At 40.6% G+C, this 17,733-nt stretch overlaps 1 protein-coding gene across 3 annotated transcripts in view; it reads left to right on the top strand.

The window, feature by feature from the left end:
- The window catches only part of spn-E (tudor domain containing 9 protein spindle E), a 99,407-nt gene extending 81,713 nt beyond the window's left edge, over nt 1-17,694 (top strand). For all 3 annotated transcript variants that reach the window (XM_076204836.1, XM_076204838.1, XM_076204835.1), the window contains exons 25-31: nt 8-150; nt 1,757-1,891; nt 2,038-2,176; nt 3,416-3,522; nt 16,047-16,113; nt 16,707-16,855; nt 17,101-17,694. In XM_076204836.1, the coding sequence (XP_076060951.1) occupies nt 8-150; nt 1,757-1,891; nt 2,038-2,176; nt 3,416-3,522; nt 16,047-16,113; nt 16,707-16,820 (705 nt within the window). In that variant the 3' untranslated portion in view covers nt 16,821-16,855; nt 17,101-17,694. The remainder of the gene's footprint in view (nt 1-7; nt 151-1,756; nt 1,892-2,037; nt 2,177-3,415; nt 3,523-16,046; nt 16,114-16,706; nt 16,856-17,100) is intronic.
- The last annotated feature ends 39 nt before the right edge of the window (nt 17,695-17,733 follow it).

Here is a 17,733-nt window from a genome sequence, read left to right as displayed (position 1 = left end):
TTGTTAGGTTTGGCTTCGTGGACCTGCGTCTCCCTTGGAGTTAAAATTTGTTGCATTAACTCGTGTTGGCTGCATGAAGGCGATAAAGGTCGAGTCCTCTTCTGTGAACTCGACTGTCTTGGACCTGGAGCCGCAGAATCCTCATGACAGGTAAGTGGTTAATACCATAGTAATTACCCTATCCACACTCCTCTCTGATTCCCATCAGTGACTGCTAATTACCTACCCCAACAGTCTAAGTGCACAGGGCAGATGTGACTGCTTTGGCCACAGATACACGCCTCCTGGTGTAGTCTCCTCATCTTCTTTCAATCTATAATACATAGCTGTCAGGTATGTTTGATCAAAGAATGCTTGGATGGTTTGGGCATATGAAAACAACAAGTGGAAAAGGCTAGCAAATAATGTGGAAGAGGAAACCAAGAATGAGGTAAATGGATGGATCTGTTCAGCAGGGAAGGAATAAGATGAGGTAGGGGTGAGTGGAAAGTGATTGTGAGGAAATAATATAGCCCAAAGGGATTTCTTGTATGCTCTGTATGTTTTGTAAGTGGATAGAAGGGAGAGTTGCCATGTTATAAAGCGATTAGGGTAAACCAGTTTCAGAAGGTCTTGGTGTGGCACTGTCTGTGTCATGGGACAACCCTCCAACCCCCAGAGTCGGGAGCCTAAAAAGTGGAGGCACAGTGTTGGTGGAGTGGCTGGTGAGGTTGTTTAATTTTTGTCTAAAAGAGGGTAGAGTGCCTGTATAGTTCCACTTTACAAGGGAAAGGGGACAAGTGTGAGTGTAGTAGTTTCAGAGGAATCAGTTTGTTGAGTGTAGTCGTGAAGGCTTATGGAAGGGTTTTGATTGAGAGGAATAGAGAGTAATTGGTGAGGAATAGTGTGGGTTTATAACAGGTAGGGATTGCATGGATCAGATTTTTGTAGGAAGACAATGTGAGAAAACTTTAAGAAAAGGTAAAGATGTTTTTTAGGCCTTTATGGATTTGGAAAAAGCTTATGACTGGGTAGACAGGAAAGCACTGTAGGAGATATTGCAGCTATATGGGATAGGAGGAAAGCTATTGAAAACAATCAAGTTTTTACAAGAGTGTTATAGACTGATAAGATCAGAAATGGAGAGAGTGAGTCGAGGTAAATGTGGGACTTTGCCAGGAATGTGTTATGTTGCCTCAGCTGTTCAATTTATACAGGATGGGGTGGTGCAAAAGGTACACACAAGGGTAATGGGCTGGGGATTTGAGATGGTTAAAGAAAATGGAGAAAAATGGGAGATACACCAGTTGTTGTTTGCTGACAACACTGTGCCAGTGGCAGGATCAGAGGAGGATTAAGGAAGCTAGTTACAGAGTTTGGGAAGGTGTGCAAAAGAAGTAAGTTGAAGATAAATGTTGGTAAAAGGTGATGATATGTACAAAAGGAGAATGTGATAGCAAACTGGAAGTGAGTATTAAAGGAGAGAGACTGGAGGAAGTGGATAGCTTTAGATAATTGAGTGCAAATGTGGTGGGAAAGGGAGTGGAGGTAGAATGTAGATTGAAAGAAGCAAGTATATGCCTTAGGGGAAAAAGATTTTGTATCACAACTAGCCTGGCCCATAGGTGGGTTGTGACAATAATTAACATCAGTGATAAATGTTTCTTGTTTCCAAATTGAGCCTACTCCAAATAGATGCCATATACATAGATATAAGAATTCAGGAGAAAAGAAACTGTATTTCGGTCTATTATCAGCATGCATATTTCCTCCTCAGGTTTATAGTGGCTGCATTTGTCAGTTTAAATCCAAGTGAAACAAGCTTGATGTTGCGTGACACTACGCTGATGCCATCCTTACCTGGAATACTTCCCCTCAGTCTTCTCCTCTTCGCACCTCAAGCAGAACTGAGGTAGGAAAGTTTAGATGTAGACCTGGTTGGTGCTCTTATGCAGAGAAAGATCATATATGTGCCCTGTAATTTTGTCAGGGTGTTGTTGCTGGTCACTTGAAGGCTACAGGGACCAGGGGAAACAAATTGATTGATTGATTTTACAGAGTTGATGAAACCAAACAGAGGTACACAGGGGCAATCTTTGGGTTAGGTGTTGACCCTACCACTGGAGAGGCAATCTATCCAGATGATGACATTGAATTAGCATTTGACATTCCCTTCACTCAAGAGGATCTCATTATGGTAAGTAAAGCTTCAATTTCCAGCATTGTGACATTTATTGTAAATTTCTGGATTTGGTTTGGATTTTTGTGAATACAGTGCCCCATCTTCCATGAGCTAAGATAAGAGGGAAGCAAATGGATGGTGGGTGGGAGTGGGTGCATGCCCTAACTGGCTGCCTACCTTCCTTAAAAGGAGGAAGAAGCCCTTGTTTTATGGATATAGATACACATTATAGATGTTGATGTCCTTATAAAATTATCTGCTAATTGCATTGCATATGACCCAGGCAGTGGGCAGGGGACAGGAATGGCCCTTCACCCACAAGGAACTAAAAAGGGGAAACAAATGGGTGTTGGACGGGTGAAGGGTGGGTGTGTGCCTTGGGTGACTACCAATATAAAGGGGGAAAAGGCCATTCAGTCATGGATGTACTCGATCTTACTGCATTGCTATAGATGTACTGTGTCTTTCCACAGTGCTTCTGACCTAGGCAATGGGCAGGAGACAGGGACCCTACATCCACAAGAAGCTAAGATGGGAGTGGAATGGATGAGAACGGGTGCAAGTCTTGACTGGCCCTTATGAGGGAGATGATGATTGTTATTTTTGTAGTTATTGTTATTACTGTTATTATAGGAGAAGCCCAAGAATGAAATGTATTGTAGTCACCACTGTAGCCCTTGCTTATGGATATGACAACTCACTTCTTTAGTTTTTATTTTCTGTCTAGGAAATTAGAAATGTGTTCTTCTATAACTTTCTTCTGTCTAGTCAAATTGAGTACAGCACACTACATGAAACTTAGGGCTATATTTGTTAGATTTAGACATTACCTAATTACAGCACATTTGATGGACATTTCACAATTTTGTAATTTGAAAGGAAAATGGGGATCACAGGGTAATGAATTGGTGAAAGGGTTATTATATATATATATATATAATAAAGACTAAAGGGAAAATGAGATGCAAAGAGCATTGTAAATAAAGTGGGTAATGCACTTGGAATATCTGGCAAAGGGAGGAATAGTTATAGTGGATTGGCTAGTGAGGTTGTTTAATGTGCGCCTAAAGGAAGGGAATGTGATGTCACTTGGAGTGTCTGACAAAGGGAGGAACAGTTGTAGTGGATTGGCTAGTGAGGAAGAGAGGGTTAGAGAAGTGCTTGAAGTCATGATTATAATTGCAGAACTGTTACAAGTGCAATTAACTGTCATACTTATTTCAATAATCTTTCCTTAATTTTTTCATTCTGTAGATAAACAAGATTCGATACCTTATTAATGCTGTGTTTGAGGAAGATGAAATGGTCCCAGAAAAGATGCTTCTCACAACACAGAATAGACTGAGGGAATTCCTTCAAAGGTTTGGCATATTTTTAAGTAGAGATTACTTGAAATATTTCAATTGTCAGGCAATTTATGGGGCATTCTGTGTGAGATTGACAAAAAATTCAAATGAACACCCTCATCTCTCTGATTTTGCTGAAATTTGGTTTATAGGTAGTTTTAGGGGCCTAAACACATTTCTGACATTTAAAAGTCAATCTGAACAACCATTCAGGAGATATGACTTCAGATATTTTGAGGTCATATGAGAGGTCACTGACATTTGGCAACCAATAACTACATACATATACTAAAGGCTTTTTCTTCTTACAAGGGAAGTAGCCAAAAAACAAATGCATAGAAATCACTCCCACCCATTCCATCCCGAACATACTGCACTCCCCTCCACCCTCTTCCCTCCCTCTTATCTTGGCACTTCCTGAATAACAGATCATCCCTGCATCTTGCCACTGCCCTGGGTCAGAAGCAGTGTTGCAAGACACAGCACATCCACAGCAAGGTTGCTTCAATAAATCAGCGACCCTCTCCATCTCCTCATGCAGAAAAAGAGAAGACGGAGAAAAATCCTTTCAGGCTGTGTCAATTTTTCTCATACTCCCACACACCCCATCCCCCACCCACTCCCCCTCATGCATCACAGCATCATCTATACACAACCATTCTCCATTCACCCCTATCTTCTGTCCTTCCTCAACAGACATTAACCTCTTCACTCCGGGGCACATCGCACGTCTGGCAGCATCAGCTGCCCGATGTGCAATGTTGCGTCATAATAATCGCATTATAAAAAGTAAAGACAGTGCTCAATCATTCATTCTCTTTCACCCATGTATTTTGATAACCATAGAAAATATGATGAAGCCAGTTTAGAGAGAATGGAGGTTACGTAGGTACGACTACAATAAATATAAAGATGCCGACGTCGGCATCATCGAGTACCCACTTGCTCCTCATGCCGTCTACGTAGGCGTCACGGTATGGAAGTGGTTAACCTCTTTCCCAATGTCCATTTTACCCCATCCATCCATCTTATCCTAGGTCACCCCCTCATGTTCACTCCTTCCACCTCTGCCTTCCACACCTCTTTTACTAGTCTTTCTTCACTCATTCTTTCCATGTGTCCAAACCATCCCAATACTCTTTCATGAACCCTATCTCCCAACTCCCTTACCACCCCCGTACTCCTCATCTCATTTCTCACTCTATCCAGCCTAGTGCCCCCATCATACTTCTCAAGCACCTCATCTCAAACAAATTCAATCTCCTCTCTTCCTCTCTTATTTTCCATGTTTTTGCCCCATACAGTGCTGTTAGTATAATCACCCCTTCATACAATCTCCTCTTAGCATCCATTCCCAAATGTCTATTTCTCATTACAATTTTTAACCCCAAAGGCATTTACTCACTTCTCTCCATCTACATTCTACCTCCACCTCCACTTCTCCCTTTCCTGACACATTCACGCCCAAGTATCTAAAATTATCCACTTCCTCCAGTTTCTCTCCCTTAATACTCACTTCCATTCTTCTGCCACTTTCTCCCCATTACAATGGATTTACAAAGGATTACAAAGGCGGAGCATGCCGACAGGAGACCTTTTGGTCCATATCTAGGTCGGATGCAGAAAAAAAAATCATAATAAATTAATAAAAACTATAATAATGTAAATAATAAAATACATAAATAAATGCATAGGTATAGTTAATTAATAAATAGGTAAATACATATACATACATATACCAAAGGCTTTTTTCCCCCTTACATGGGGGGTAGCCAAAAAGAAAAAGGCATAGAAATCACTCCCACCCATTTCATTTCCCATATATTCCACTCCCCTCCACCCTCCTCCCTCCCTCCCATCTTGGCACCTCCTGGATGACGGGTCATCCCTGCATCCTGTCCACTGCCCTGGGTCAGAAGCAGTGTCGCAAGACACAGCATGTCCACAGCAAGGCTGCTTCATAAATTTAGCGACCCCCCCCCTCTCCGTCCCCTCATGCAGGAAAGGAGAAGACGGGGAGAAATCCCTTCGTGTTGCGTCAATTTTTTTTCTCATACACACTACCTCACCCCCCTCCCCACCCACTTCCCCTCACGCATCACAGCCTCATCTATACACAACCCTTCTCCATTCACCCCTATCTTCTGTCCTCTCCCATCCTTCCTCTACAGATATTGTTCTCTTTTGTAAAGCCCCCTTCACCCCATCCATCCATCTCATCGTAGGATGCCCTCTCATATTCACTCCTTCCACCTCTGCCTTCCACACTTCTTTTACTAATCTTTCTTCACTCATTCTTTCCATGTGTCCAAACAATCCTAACACTCTTTCATCAGCCCTATCTCCCAGCTCCCTTTCCACCCCTGTTCTCCTCCTCACCTCCTCATTTCTCACTCTATCTAGCCTAGTAACCCCTATGATACTTCTCAGACATTTCATCTCAAACACATTCAAACTCCCTATCTCTTCCTCTCTCATGTTCCATGTTTCTGCCCCATACATTGATGTTGGCACAATCACTCCCTCATATAACCTCCTCTTAGCATCCATTCCCAGATGTCTATATTTCATTACACTTTTTAATCCACCAAGGCATTTACTCGCTTCTCTCAATCTACATTCTACCTCCACCACCACTCCTCCCTTTCCTTTCACATTTGCACCCAAGTATCTAAAACTATCCACTTCCTCCAGTTTCTCACCCTTAATGCTCACTTCCAGCCTACTGTCACTCCCCCTGTACATCTCATCACCTTACTTTTGCCCACATTTATCTTCAACTTCCTTCTTTCACACACCTTCTCAAACTCTGTCACAAACTCCCTCAATCCCTCCTCTGATCCCGCTACAAGTGCAGCGTCATCAGCAAACAACAGCTGGCTCACCTCCCACTTTTCTCCATTTTCTTTAATCACCTCCAACCCCTGACCCACTACCCTTGCATTCACCTCTCGCACCACCCCATCCATGTATAAGTTGAAAAGCCAGGGCGACATAACACACCCCTGACGAAGTCCCACCTTTACCTCAAACCATTCACTCTACTACTCTCATAAAAACTCTTGACTGCTCTTAACAGCTTTCCTCCTATCCCATATATCTGCAGTGCCTTCCTGTCTACCCTGTCATAAGCCTTTTCCAGATCCATAAAAGCCCAAAACATATCCTTCCCCTTTCCTATAGCTTTCTCACATATCTGTCTTACCACAAAAATCTGATCTACACATCCCCTACCTGTCCTAAAACCACACTGTTCCTCACCAATTACTCCCTCTGTTCCTCTCCTAATCCTCTCAATCAAGACCCTCCCATAAGCCTTCCCAACTACACTCAACAAGCTGATCCCTCTGTAACGACTACACTCACACTTGTCCCCCTTTCCTTTGTAAAGCGGAACTATACAGGCACTCCTCCAGTCTTCTGGCATTTTACCCTCTCTTAAACAAACATTAAATAACCTCACCAGTCAGTCCACTATAACTGTACCTCATTTCTTCAGACATTCTGCATGGCATCCATCCAACCCAGGTGCCATACCTGCTCTCATCATCTTAACAGCTGTTTTCACTTCATCCTTCCCTATTTCTCCTCCATTTTCCTCACTCATCACTCTCATTTTCTTGGCGCTTCCCACTGCAACTACCTTTCCCTCCCTATCCTCCTTCACATTTAGCATCTCCCTAAAATACTCTGCCCACCTTCCTCTCACTGCCCTCTCTTCCATTATTATCTCTCCATCTGCACCTTTTACCTTTTCTTCTCTACTTGATTCGCCTCCTCTTCCTCTTTTAATTTCCTTCCAAAACATCCTTTTATTACTTTCAAAATTTTCTGTCATATTCTTTCCCCATTTCACATCTGCTCTCCTCTTTGCTTCCTTTATCTTATGCTTAACTTCCTATCTCTTTACTTTGTACCTCTCGTACAATTCCCTCATCCTAATTTGTACCCAATCTATGAATGCCTGCTGCTTCTCTTCTACAATAGTAAATAATAATAAATTGACATATAACTAATAATAAATCAAAATCAAACAGACAAATGATAACAAAACAAAAACAAATAATATAAAATAAATTATAATCATTACAGCATCTTGCTTATGTGTTTATCTAAATGATTCTTAAAGCTTCGAACTGAACTGCATTGCACTACCTGTGCAGGAAGTTTATTCCATTCATTAACTACATGGTTGGCAAAGTTGTTTCTACCTACTTCCAAATTGAATCTATTTCCGGACAGTTTGAGACCATTGTTTCTTGTCTGATTCTCATTCAATGTGAAAATTTTGTCACTTTTGATGTTGTCAATTCTCTTTAGAATTTTAAAGACCTGTATCAAGTCACCTCTTGACTCAACACTTTTTAGGGAAAACAGACTCATATGTTTTAGTCTATTTTCATATGATTTATTTTTGATAATTGGAATAAGTTTTGTGGCTCGCCGTTGTACTTTTTTCAGTTCGTCAATGTCTTTAATGAGATTCAGTGACCATACAGAAACAGCATATTCCAAATGTGGACGAACTAATTATTTATATAGCTTGTTAATGAGTGATGGACTTTTGAAATAATGAGATCGTGCAATCAGTCCTAGAATCTTATTTGCTTTCTCAGAGGCTGAAATACACTGCTTGGATGATTTGAGATCGTTACTGATAATTACGCCGAGATCTTTTTCACTGTCCACTTTTGTTAATGAATTTCCAAATAACTTGTAATTGTACTTACTGTTATTTTTACCTATGTGCATTACCTTGCATTTACTTGTGTTAAGTTTCATTAGCCACTTTTCAGACCATTGCTGTAATTTATCTAAATCTTCTTGAATATCTAATTGGTTTAAGTGATCATTTGCCATTCCGCACAATTTTGTATCATCAGCAAATTTGGAAACAATAGATTTTAGTCCATGGTCTATATCATTTATATATACTATGAATAGAAGTGGCCCAAGAATGGAACCCTGAGGAACTCCACTTGTAACATTTTTCCATCTAGAAGTTTTCCATTTAAAACAACTCTCTGTTTTTGAGCATTCAACCAATTACTAGTCCAACTTAATAGGCTACCACTTATTCCATGCAAAGCTAATTTAGTAAGTAGTCTTTTGTGGGGGATGGTATCAAAAGCTTTTGCAAAGTCTAAATATATTAAATCTATATTGTTTCTTTTGTCATAATTTGAGATGATTGTGTTGTAGAATTTGAGTTAGTCACGCAAGAACGTTTCCGTCTGAATCCATGCTGGCTATCATTTATCAAACGGTTATTTTCTAAATGATGTTCGATAGCATCTCTGATGATAGTTTCCATTATTTTTCCTACGATTGAAGTCAATATTATAGGCCTATAGTTTTTTGGTTTCTTTTTGTCACCTTTTTTTAATATGGGAGTAACGTTAGCTAGCTTCCATTCTCTTGGGACATCTCCGGATATGATGGATTTCTTGAAAATAATTTCTAATGGAACAACAATCTCATTTTTCATTTCCTTTAAGATTCTTGGATGCCAACTGTCAGGCCCTGGTGTTTTATTAACTTTGAATTTATCTATACACCTTTTAATTTTTTCTTTTGTTATATTTACCGTAGTGAGTAAGTTTACCCTAGACTTTTCACAGGTTTCAGTTTGGAGTTCACTTTGAGGTGTTTCGTTTACGAATACCAAGCTAAAATAATTGTTTAAAATATTACACATTCCTTCATTTGAATATTCAAGTTGACCATTAGCAGATAATAGTGGACCAATGTGATTCCTAACAACCTTTTTATCTCTAATGTAACTATAGAATTCTTTGGATTTATCAGCAATGTTCATTTTTTTTTGTCATTTTTAAATCTGTATTGATACATAACTTTCATAGTCATTAGATGCACCCAAGTACATGTCACCTTACTTTTACCCACATTTATCTTCAACTTCCTTCTTTTGCACACCTCCCCAAACTCTGTCACTAACTTCCTCAATCCCACCCTCTGATACTGCTATAAGCGCAGTGTCATCAGCAAACAACAACTGGCTTATCTCCCACTTTTCACCATTTTTTTTTTAACTATCTCCAATCCCTGACCCACTACCCTTGCATTTACCTCTCGCATCGCCCCATCCACGCATGAATTGAACAGCCAGGATGACATAACACATCCCTGATGAAGTCCCACCTTTATCTCAAACCACTCTCTCTCCATCTCTATTCCTAACACAAGCTCTACTACTCTCATAAAAACTTTTGACTGCTCTTAACAGCTTTCCTCCTATCCCATATATCTGCAATACTTCCCATAGTGCCTTCCTGTCTACCCAGTCATAAGCCTTTTCCAGATCCATAAAAGCCAAAAAAACATCCGTACATTTACCTATAGTTTTCTCACATATCTATCTTGCCACAAAAATCTGATCTACACAATCCCTACCTGGCCCAAACCCACACTGTTCCTCACCAATTATTCCCTCTGTTCCTCTCCTAATCCTCTCAATCAAGTTCTTCCCATAAGCCTTCCCAACTACACTTAACAAACTGATCCCTCTGAAATTACTACACTCACACTTGTCCCCTTTTCCCTTGTAAAATGGAACTATACAGGCACTCCTCCAGTCCTCTGACACTCTACCCTCTCTTCCCCTTCCATACGGTGCCGCATACGTAGGCGGCATGAGGAGCAAGTGGATACGCGAGGCTGCCATATCGGCGTCTTGATTATATTTATTGTAGTTGCCCCTGCGTAATGACATACTCTCTAAACTGTCTTCATCACATTTTCTATGGTTATCAAAATTCACGGGTGAAAGAGAGAACGATCGATATAAGCGGTGACTATATTTTATGATGCGAGTATTATTACAACACATCGTACATCTGGCAGCTAATGCTGCCCACGAGCTTTTGGCCCGTACTGAAGAGGTTAAACAAACATTAAATAACGTCACCAGCCAGTCTACCATCACTGTACCTCCCTTTTTCAGACATTCTGTATGACGTCCATCCAACCCAGGTCCCTTACCTGCTCTCTTCATCTTTCCCTATTTCTCCTCCATTGTCCTCTCTCATCATGGTCATTTTCTTAGCACTTCCCACTACAACTACCTTTCCCTCCCTATCCTCCTTCACATTTAGCAACTCCCTGAAATACTCTGCCAGTCTTCCTTATACTGCCTTCTCTTCCATTATCATCTCTCCATCTGTACCTTTTACCTTTTCTTCTCTACTTGATTCGCATCCTCTTGCTCTCTTAATTTCTTTCCAAAACATTTTTTTATTACTTTCAAAATTTTCTTTCATATTCTTACCCCATTTCACATCTGCTCTCCTCTTTGCCTACTTTATCTTATGCTTTACTTTTCTTTGTACCTGTCATATGATTCCTTCGTCCTATTTTGTTACCAATCTGTGAAATCTGTGAAAGCTTGCTTCTTCTCTTCTACAACCTTCTTTGCTTCCTCGTCCCACCACTCACTACCCTTCCTTCTATTTCCTCCCGTCCTCCTTGTTCCACACACCATCTTTGCACACCTAGTTTATGTTTGTTGTAATTATGTTTGTGCAACATATAATACTTATACTTGTATGTAATTTGTAAATACACGGTGTTCACTTTTTTTTTTTTTCTTTTTTTTTTTTTTTTCTTATGAAAGAGTATTAGGATGGTTTGGACACATGGAAAGAATGAATGAAGAAAGACTAGTAAAAGAGGTATGGAAGGCAGATGTGGAGGGAGTGAACATGAGGGGACGTCCTAGGATGAGGTGGATGGATGGGGTGAAGGGGGCTTTGGGGAAGAGGGGAATGTCTGTTGAGGAAGGACAGGGGTGAATGGAGAATGGTTGTATATGGATGATGTTGTGATGCATGAGGTGGAATGGGCGGGAGGATAGGGGATGAGGTAGTATGTGTGAGCAAAATTTGATGCAGCCCAAAGGGATTTCTTAATGTCTTATCCTTTTCTGCATGGGGGGACGGAGAGGGGGGGTCGCCGATTTAATGAAGCGGCCTTGCTGTGGATGTGCTGTGTCTTGCGACACTGCTTCTGACCCAGGGCAGTGGACAAGGTGTAGGGATGACCCGTCATCCAGGAGGTGCTAAGATAAGAGGGAGGGTGGAGGGGGTGTGGAGTGTATTTAGGGATGGAATGGGTGGGAATGATTTTATGCCTTTTCCTTTTTGGCTACCTCCCTTGTAAGGGGGAAAAAGCCTTGGTATATGTATGTGTGTGTGTGTAATTAGATTAGGAGCTTTAGTGTGAAAATTATGTACAATTAATGGACAACGTATAAATATGGCTCTCACTTGTGTGTTAATTATATGAAAAATACTAGCATAAACAAACAAAAATTACTGATTCTAATTGCCTTCATTTTTACTGATTCTAATTGCCTTCATTTTTTTCATCCATAAAATGTTTTCAATTTCAATACCCCAGTGGTCAAATCACCTCAAATATTTGCTACAGTGTGATTTTTTTATTTTTCAATCTAGAGTTCTAAAAATCTGATATTTAGATTCCTTGTCTTTTTCTGATTCTAAATATACAATACAATATACATTAAATATATACATTACAATATACAATACCCCGTCTTGGGTATTGGCTGCATGATGTTATAGCAAAGTAGCATGCAGTTGATACTTTAGGGTCTATATGGGGTGCCCTTATGGACCAGAGCCACACATCATTTTCTCTATGATAGAGGAAGACTCTGCTCACAGAGAAATGATGGAACTTTTATTACTGCTACTGTCCCTCCGTTATGCTGTCCCCTAACCCCTTGTTGCTGTCCTGTGGATCATAAGAGGTGAGAAAAACAGGATGGGGATTGGGACCAGGCATCCTTCTCCTTGTAGCCCCACAGGGGACATTCCTAAAAAAAGTAAAGGCATAAGAGGGTCTAGGAGCTTTCCAACCAGTACCCTAAGGTTTGGGTCTTTTAATGTGCATGGATGTGGTACAGATGAGAGTAAAAGGGAATAGATAGGTAGTATGTTTGTGAGAAGAAAGATGGATGTGTTGGCTTTGAGTGAAAAGTTGAGAGGGAAGGGCGAGTGTGAGTTTTGGAGTATAATTGGGAGGTTCTCAGGAGTGAAGAGAGGGTGAGGGAGAGAAGGGGTGGCTATACTAGTAAGTGAAGAGGTAGGTAAATATGTAGTGGAATAGAAGGAGGTTTCATTAAGGATAATGTGGATGAAGGTGAAACTGGGAAAGGAGATGTGGGTTTTTGTAAGCGCATATGGGCCTGGTAGTGAGTGTGTAGAAGAAAGGGAGGCTTTTTGGATAGATTTAGATGAGTGCATAGAGGGGTTAGGGAGAAACGTCAATGTAGTAGTACTGGGAGACCTTAATGCTAGGGTAGGAAATGAACCAATTGATGGAGTGGTTAGGAAATGTGGGGTTTCAAGAAAGAATTGTAGTGGAGAGTTCATGGTGGAGATGAGTGTAGAAAGAGTTGATGATAGCAAATACAGTGTTTCGGAAGAAAGTCAAGCATAAGTACACATGAGAGAGGGTGGTGGATGGAAGAGTGGTAGATGGAGCATTGATGGACTATGTAGTGGAAGATAGGAGTATAGTAGGTAGAGTTAAGGATGTACATGTGCTAAGGGAAGAGAGTGGGGGAATATCAGATAATTTTTTGGTGGAAGGTAAGTTGAGAGTGGAAGATAGATGGTGAAAGAGGAAAAGGACAAAAAGTAGGAAGGTGCTTAGAGTGAACTCCTTAAATGAAAAGGAAAAGGAGGAGGAGTACAAGAAGAAGCTGAGAGAGGAATGGGAGGGAGTGAAGGATAGAGTATAACTAGGAGTGGAGGAGGAATGGGGATGGTTCAAGGAGGGAGTCACAAAGTGTGCAAAGATGGTGTGTGGAACAAGAAGGATGGGAGGAAATATAAGGAAGGGTAGTGAGTGGTGGAATGTAGAAACAAAGAAGGTTGTAGGAGAGAAGAAGCGAGCTTTCACAGATTGGTTACAAAATAGGACAAGGGAGTCATATAAGAGGTACAAAGAGAAGAAAAGAGAAGTAAAGCACAAGGAGGGGAGCAGATGTGAAATGGGTAAGAGTATGACAGAAAATATTGAAAGTAATAAAAAGATGTTTTGGAAAGAAATTAAGATACAAAGAGGAGGCGAATCAAGTAGAGAAGAAGAGGTAAAATATGCAGATGGAGAGATGATAATGGAAGAGAAGGCAGTAAGGGGGAGATGGGCAGAGTATTTTAGGGAGTTGCTAAATGTGAAGGAGGATAGGAAGGGAAAGATAGTTGCAGTGGGAAGTGCTAAGAAAATGACTGTGATGAGTGAGGAATATTGAGAAATAAGGAAGGATGAAGTGAAGGCAGTTGTTAAGATGATGAAAGCAGGTAAGGTACCAGGTCTGGATGGATGGCATGTAGAATGTCAAAAAAAGGAGGTACAGTGATGGTGGACTGGCTGGTGAGGTTATTTAATGTTTGCTGGAGAGAGGGTAGAGTGCCAGAGGACTGGAGGAGTTCCTGTATAGTTCCACTTAACAAGGGATAAGGGGACAAGTGTGAGTGTAGTAGTTTCAGAGGGATTAGCTTGTTAAGTGTAGTTGGGAAGGCTTATGGGAGGATCTTGAATGAGAGGATTAGGAGAGGAACAGAGGGAGTAATGGGTGAGGAACAGTGTGGATTTAGGACAGGTAGAGGTTGTGTAGATCAGATTTTTGTGGTAAGACAGATATGTGAGAAAGCTATAGGAAAAGGTAAGGATTTTTATTTTCTTCTTCTTCTTCATGGATCTGGAAAAGGCTTATGACAGGGTAGACAGGAAGGCACTGTGGGATGTTTTGTGGATATACGGGATAGTAGGAAAGCTAGCTGTCAAGAGTTTTTATGAGAGTAGTAGAGCATGTGTCAGGATTAGAAATGGAGAGAGTGAGTGGTTCGAGGTAAAGGTGGGACTTCGTCAGGGATGTGTTATGTCGCCCTGGCTGTTCAACTTATACATGGATGGGGTGGTGTGAGAGGTAAATGCAAGGGTGGTGGGTCAGGGATTGGAGATGTTTAAAGAAAATGGAGAAAAGTGGGAGGTGAGCCAGCTGTTGTTTGCGGACGACACTGCGCTTGTAGCAGGATCAGAGGAGGGATTGAGGAAGTTGGTGACAGAGTTTGGGAGAGTGTGTGAAAGAAGAAAGTTGAAGATAAATGTGGGTAAAAGTAAGGTGATGAGATGTACAAGGGGTGAAAGTGGCAGCAGACTGGAAGTGAGCATTAAGGGAGAGCAACTGGAGGAAGTGGATAGTTTTAGATACTTGGGTGTAAATGTGGCAGGAATGGGTGGAGTGGAGGTGGAGGTAGAATGTAGATTGAGAGAAGCGAGTAAATGCCTTGGTGGATTAAAAAGTGTAATGAGGAATAGACATTTGGGAATGGATGCTAAGAGAAGACTGTATGAAGGAGTGATTGTGCCAATAGCACTGTATGGGGCAGAAACATGGAACATAAGAGAGGAAGAGAGAAGGAATTTGAATGTGTTTGAGATGAGGTGTCTTGAGAAGTATGATGGGGGTTACTAGGCTGGATAGTGTGAGAAATGAGGAGATGAGGAGAACAAGGGTGGTAAGGGAGGTGGGAGATAGGGTGGATGAAAGAGTATTAGGATGGTTTGGACACATGGAAAGAATGAGTGAAGAAAGACTAATAAAAGAAGTATGGAAGGCAGATGTAGAGGGAGTGAACATGAGGGGGCATCCTAAGATGAGGTGGATGGATGGGGTGAAGGGGGCTTTAGGGAAGAGGGGAATGTCTGTTGAGGAAGGACGGGAGAGGACAGAAGACGGGTGAATGGAGAATGGTTGTATATGGATGATGTAATGCATGAGGTGGATTGGGGGTTGAGGTAGTATGTGTGAGAAAAATTTGACGCAGCCCGAAGGGATTTCTCCATGTCTTTTCCTTTTCTGCATGGGGACGAAGAGGGGGGTCTCTGATTTAATGAAGCGGCCTTGCTGTGGATGTGCTGTGTCTTGCGACACTGCCTCTGACCCAGGGCAGTGGACAAGGTGCAGGGATGACCCATCATCCAGGAGGTACTAAGATAAGAGGGAGGGTGGAGGGGAGTAGAGTGTATTTAGGGATGGAATGGGTGGGAATGGTTTATGCATTTTTCTTAGTGGCTACCTCCCTTGTAAGGGGGAAAAAGCCTTGGTATATGTATGTATGTATGTAAATATACATTTATATAAATATGACTTATTACCTTAGTTATTGGTCGCCAAATATTAGTGACCTCTCATATGACCTGAATGGTTGTTCAGATTAACCTTTAAATTTCAGAAATGTGTTTAGGGCCCTAAAAGTACCTATAAACAAAATTTCAGCAAAATCAGAGAGATGAGGGTGTTAGGCACTTGTTGATCTGACAGAGAATGCCCCTTACAAAGAAAAAGGAAATGTGCTTAAATGTAAGAGCCATAACATTCTACATCCTTACTACATCCCAATCAGGATTAGCAGCCATGTACTAAATCCCAACTTTCAGATAATTTAGTTTGTCACCAGAGAAACATTTAATAAATTTTCCACCAGGTTACTTGATGTACCAAGGAATTACAAGGAGCCAGAAGCATTTACAATGGCATATCAGTGGAATATGGTGAGTTTTCTGTATGAACACACACTCAGTATGGGGGCAAAGATAGATATATTTTATTCTGTATATGGTTTCTTCACACTTATAAAAACTTGACTACCCTTAACAGCCTCCCCCAATCCCATATATCTGCAAGACCTACAGTGCCTTTCTGTCTACCCTGTCATAAGCCTTTTCCAATTCCATAAAGGCCCAAAAAAACATCATAACATTTTGCTTACACTTCATACACAATTAAAACCCATTTAATGCCCCTTTCATCTCTGCACTTTGTGGATGAAGGACTATCTCTATCCCCATCTTTGATAACTTTCAGCCAGACATAAACAATCTCATCAATACAACAAAGACAATAGTCAAAAGTTTCTTCTCAGAGAGATCTGTGGTAGGGCCCAGGGTTGTTGCCAGACATATAGGTTTTCCACCGGGAAACTGAAGCAACATTTGATTAATTATACATAATGAATACCTATGGCAGTACATACAGTAAGAAAGGATGAATTAGGAGGGGAACAGAGTGAGAAGTAGTGGCTAAAATGGAATTCTTATTCAAATTAAAAGATCTTAGTTGATACTAATTTGAACATTATTGAAAGATTTCCCCAGAAGATGTGCTTCAACCCTGCCTGGAGGGAGCTTTCGAGAGGAGCGAGAGCCAGGTGTTGCCTCTGCACAATGCAGTCTTTATGACAAAAACATCTCCAAATTGATTATGATAGATAACACCCAAAGAGTTTATGAAGTGGTAAGTATGTTGTGGAGCTTGAGTAGATTGTCTTTGCTCTTATAATTGTATCACATAAAAAATTATGATTGGGTTATGATCGAGATGGACATTTCTGGTTTTATGTGTAGCATTCTAGTTTCTTGATTTTGTAATACTGGTTGGAGGCATAGCGATGGTGTAAGTTTTATTTATTTATGTATTTGACAGGTTATATGCACATATTGAGTTTATGTAATCCGAAAATCCTTTTCTATGAATTCCAGGGTGAATGTGGACTCTACCTTGCTCAGTAAGGTCAAAAAAATATTGTAGCAGCATTTTAGACAAATTTTATGGACCTACTACTTAAATTGAAGATTATAAATTGCAGCAATTTGTCAGTAACATTGATAGTAATTGTCACTCAATTCAGAGTATAATTTGTAGACCATGTGAAGACAAAGGAAGGGAAATGCGAGACTGGAAGTGCCTTTATTAGGTGACTGACACTACTTGACCAGTTTCAATTTAAAGTCTTTCTCAAGAATCAGGGTTATGTGTTAAATATAGGCACATCCAGTTATGCTTTACTTATATTCTCAATTAAAATATGTAGACATTTTTAGGATCAGACTGTGTTTACACGCATTACCCCAAAAACAAGCAATTCTTTAGTTAAATGTGTAATGTAGATTGCTCTTGGAGACACAAAGTGCAAGTCATTGTATAGATATATTTTTTTTGTGATGAAGATGATTAATCTGGAGGCTAGGATGGTGCCCCTTACAGAACCTTGTAGTGTGGAATTTAATGAACCATGCCCTTGGTTCAACTTGTGGTGATTTTGTATTTTTGATCAATAAATATACTTTTCTTAATCATTTACCCTCAATTTTTTAATTTTGTGTTGGGGAGAG

Source organism: Oratosquilla oratoria, chromosome 21 (genome assembly GCF_046742065.1).
Source record: "Oratosquilla oratoria isolate Oo_2021 chromosome 21, ASM4674206v1, whole genome shotgun sequence".
In the NCBI taxonomy this organism is placed as follows: Eukaryota; Metazoa; Arthropoda; class Malacostraca; order Stomatopoda; family Squillidae; genus Oratosquilla; species Oratosquilla oratoria.
This window is presented reverse-complemented; position numbering and strand designations above follow the sequence as displayed.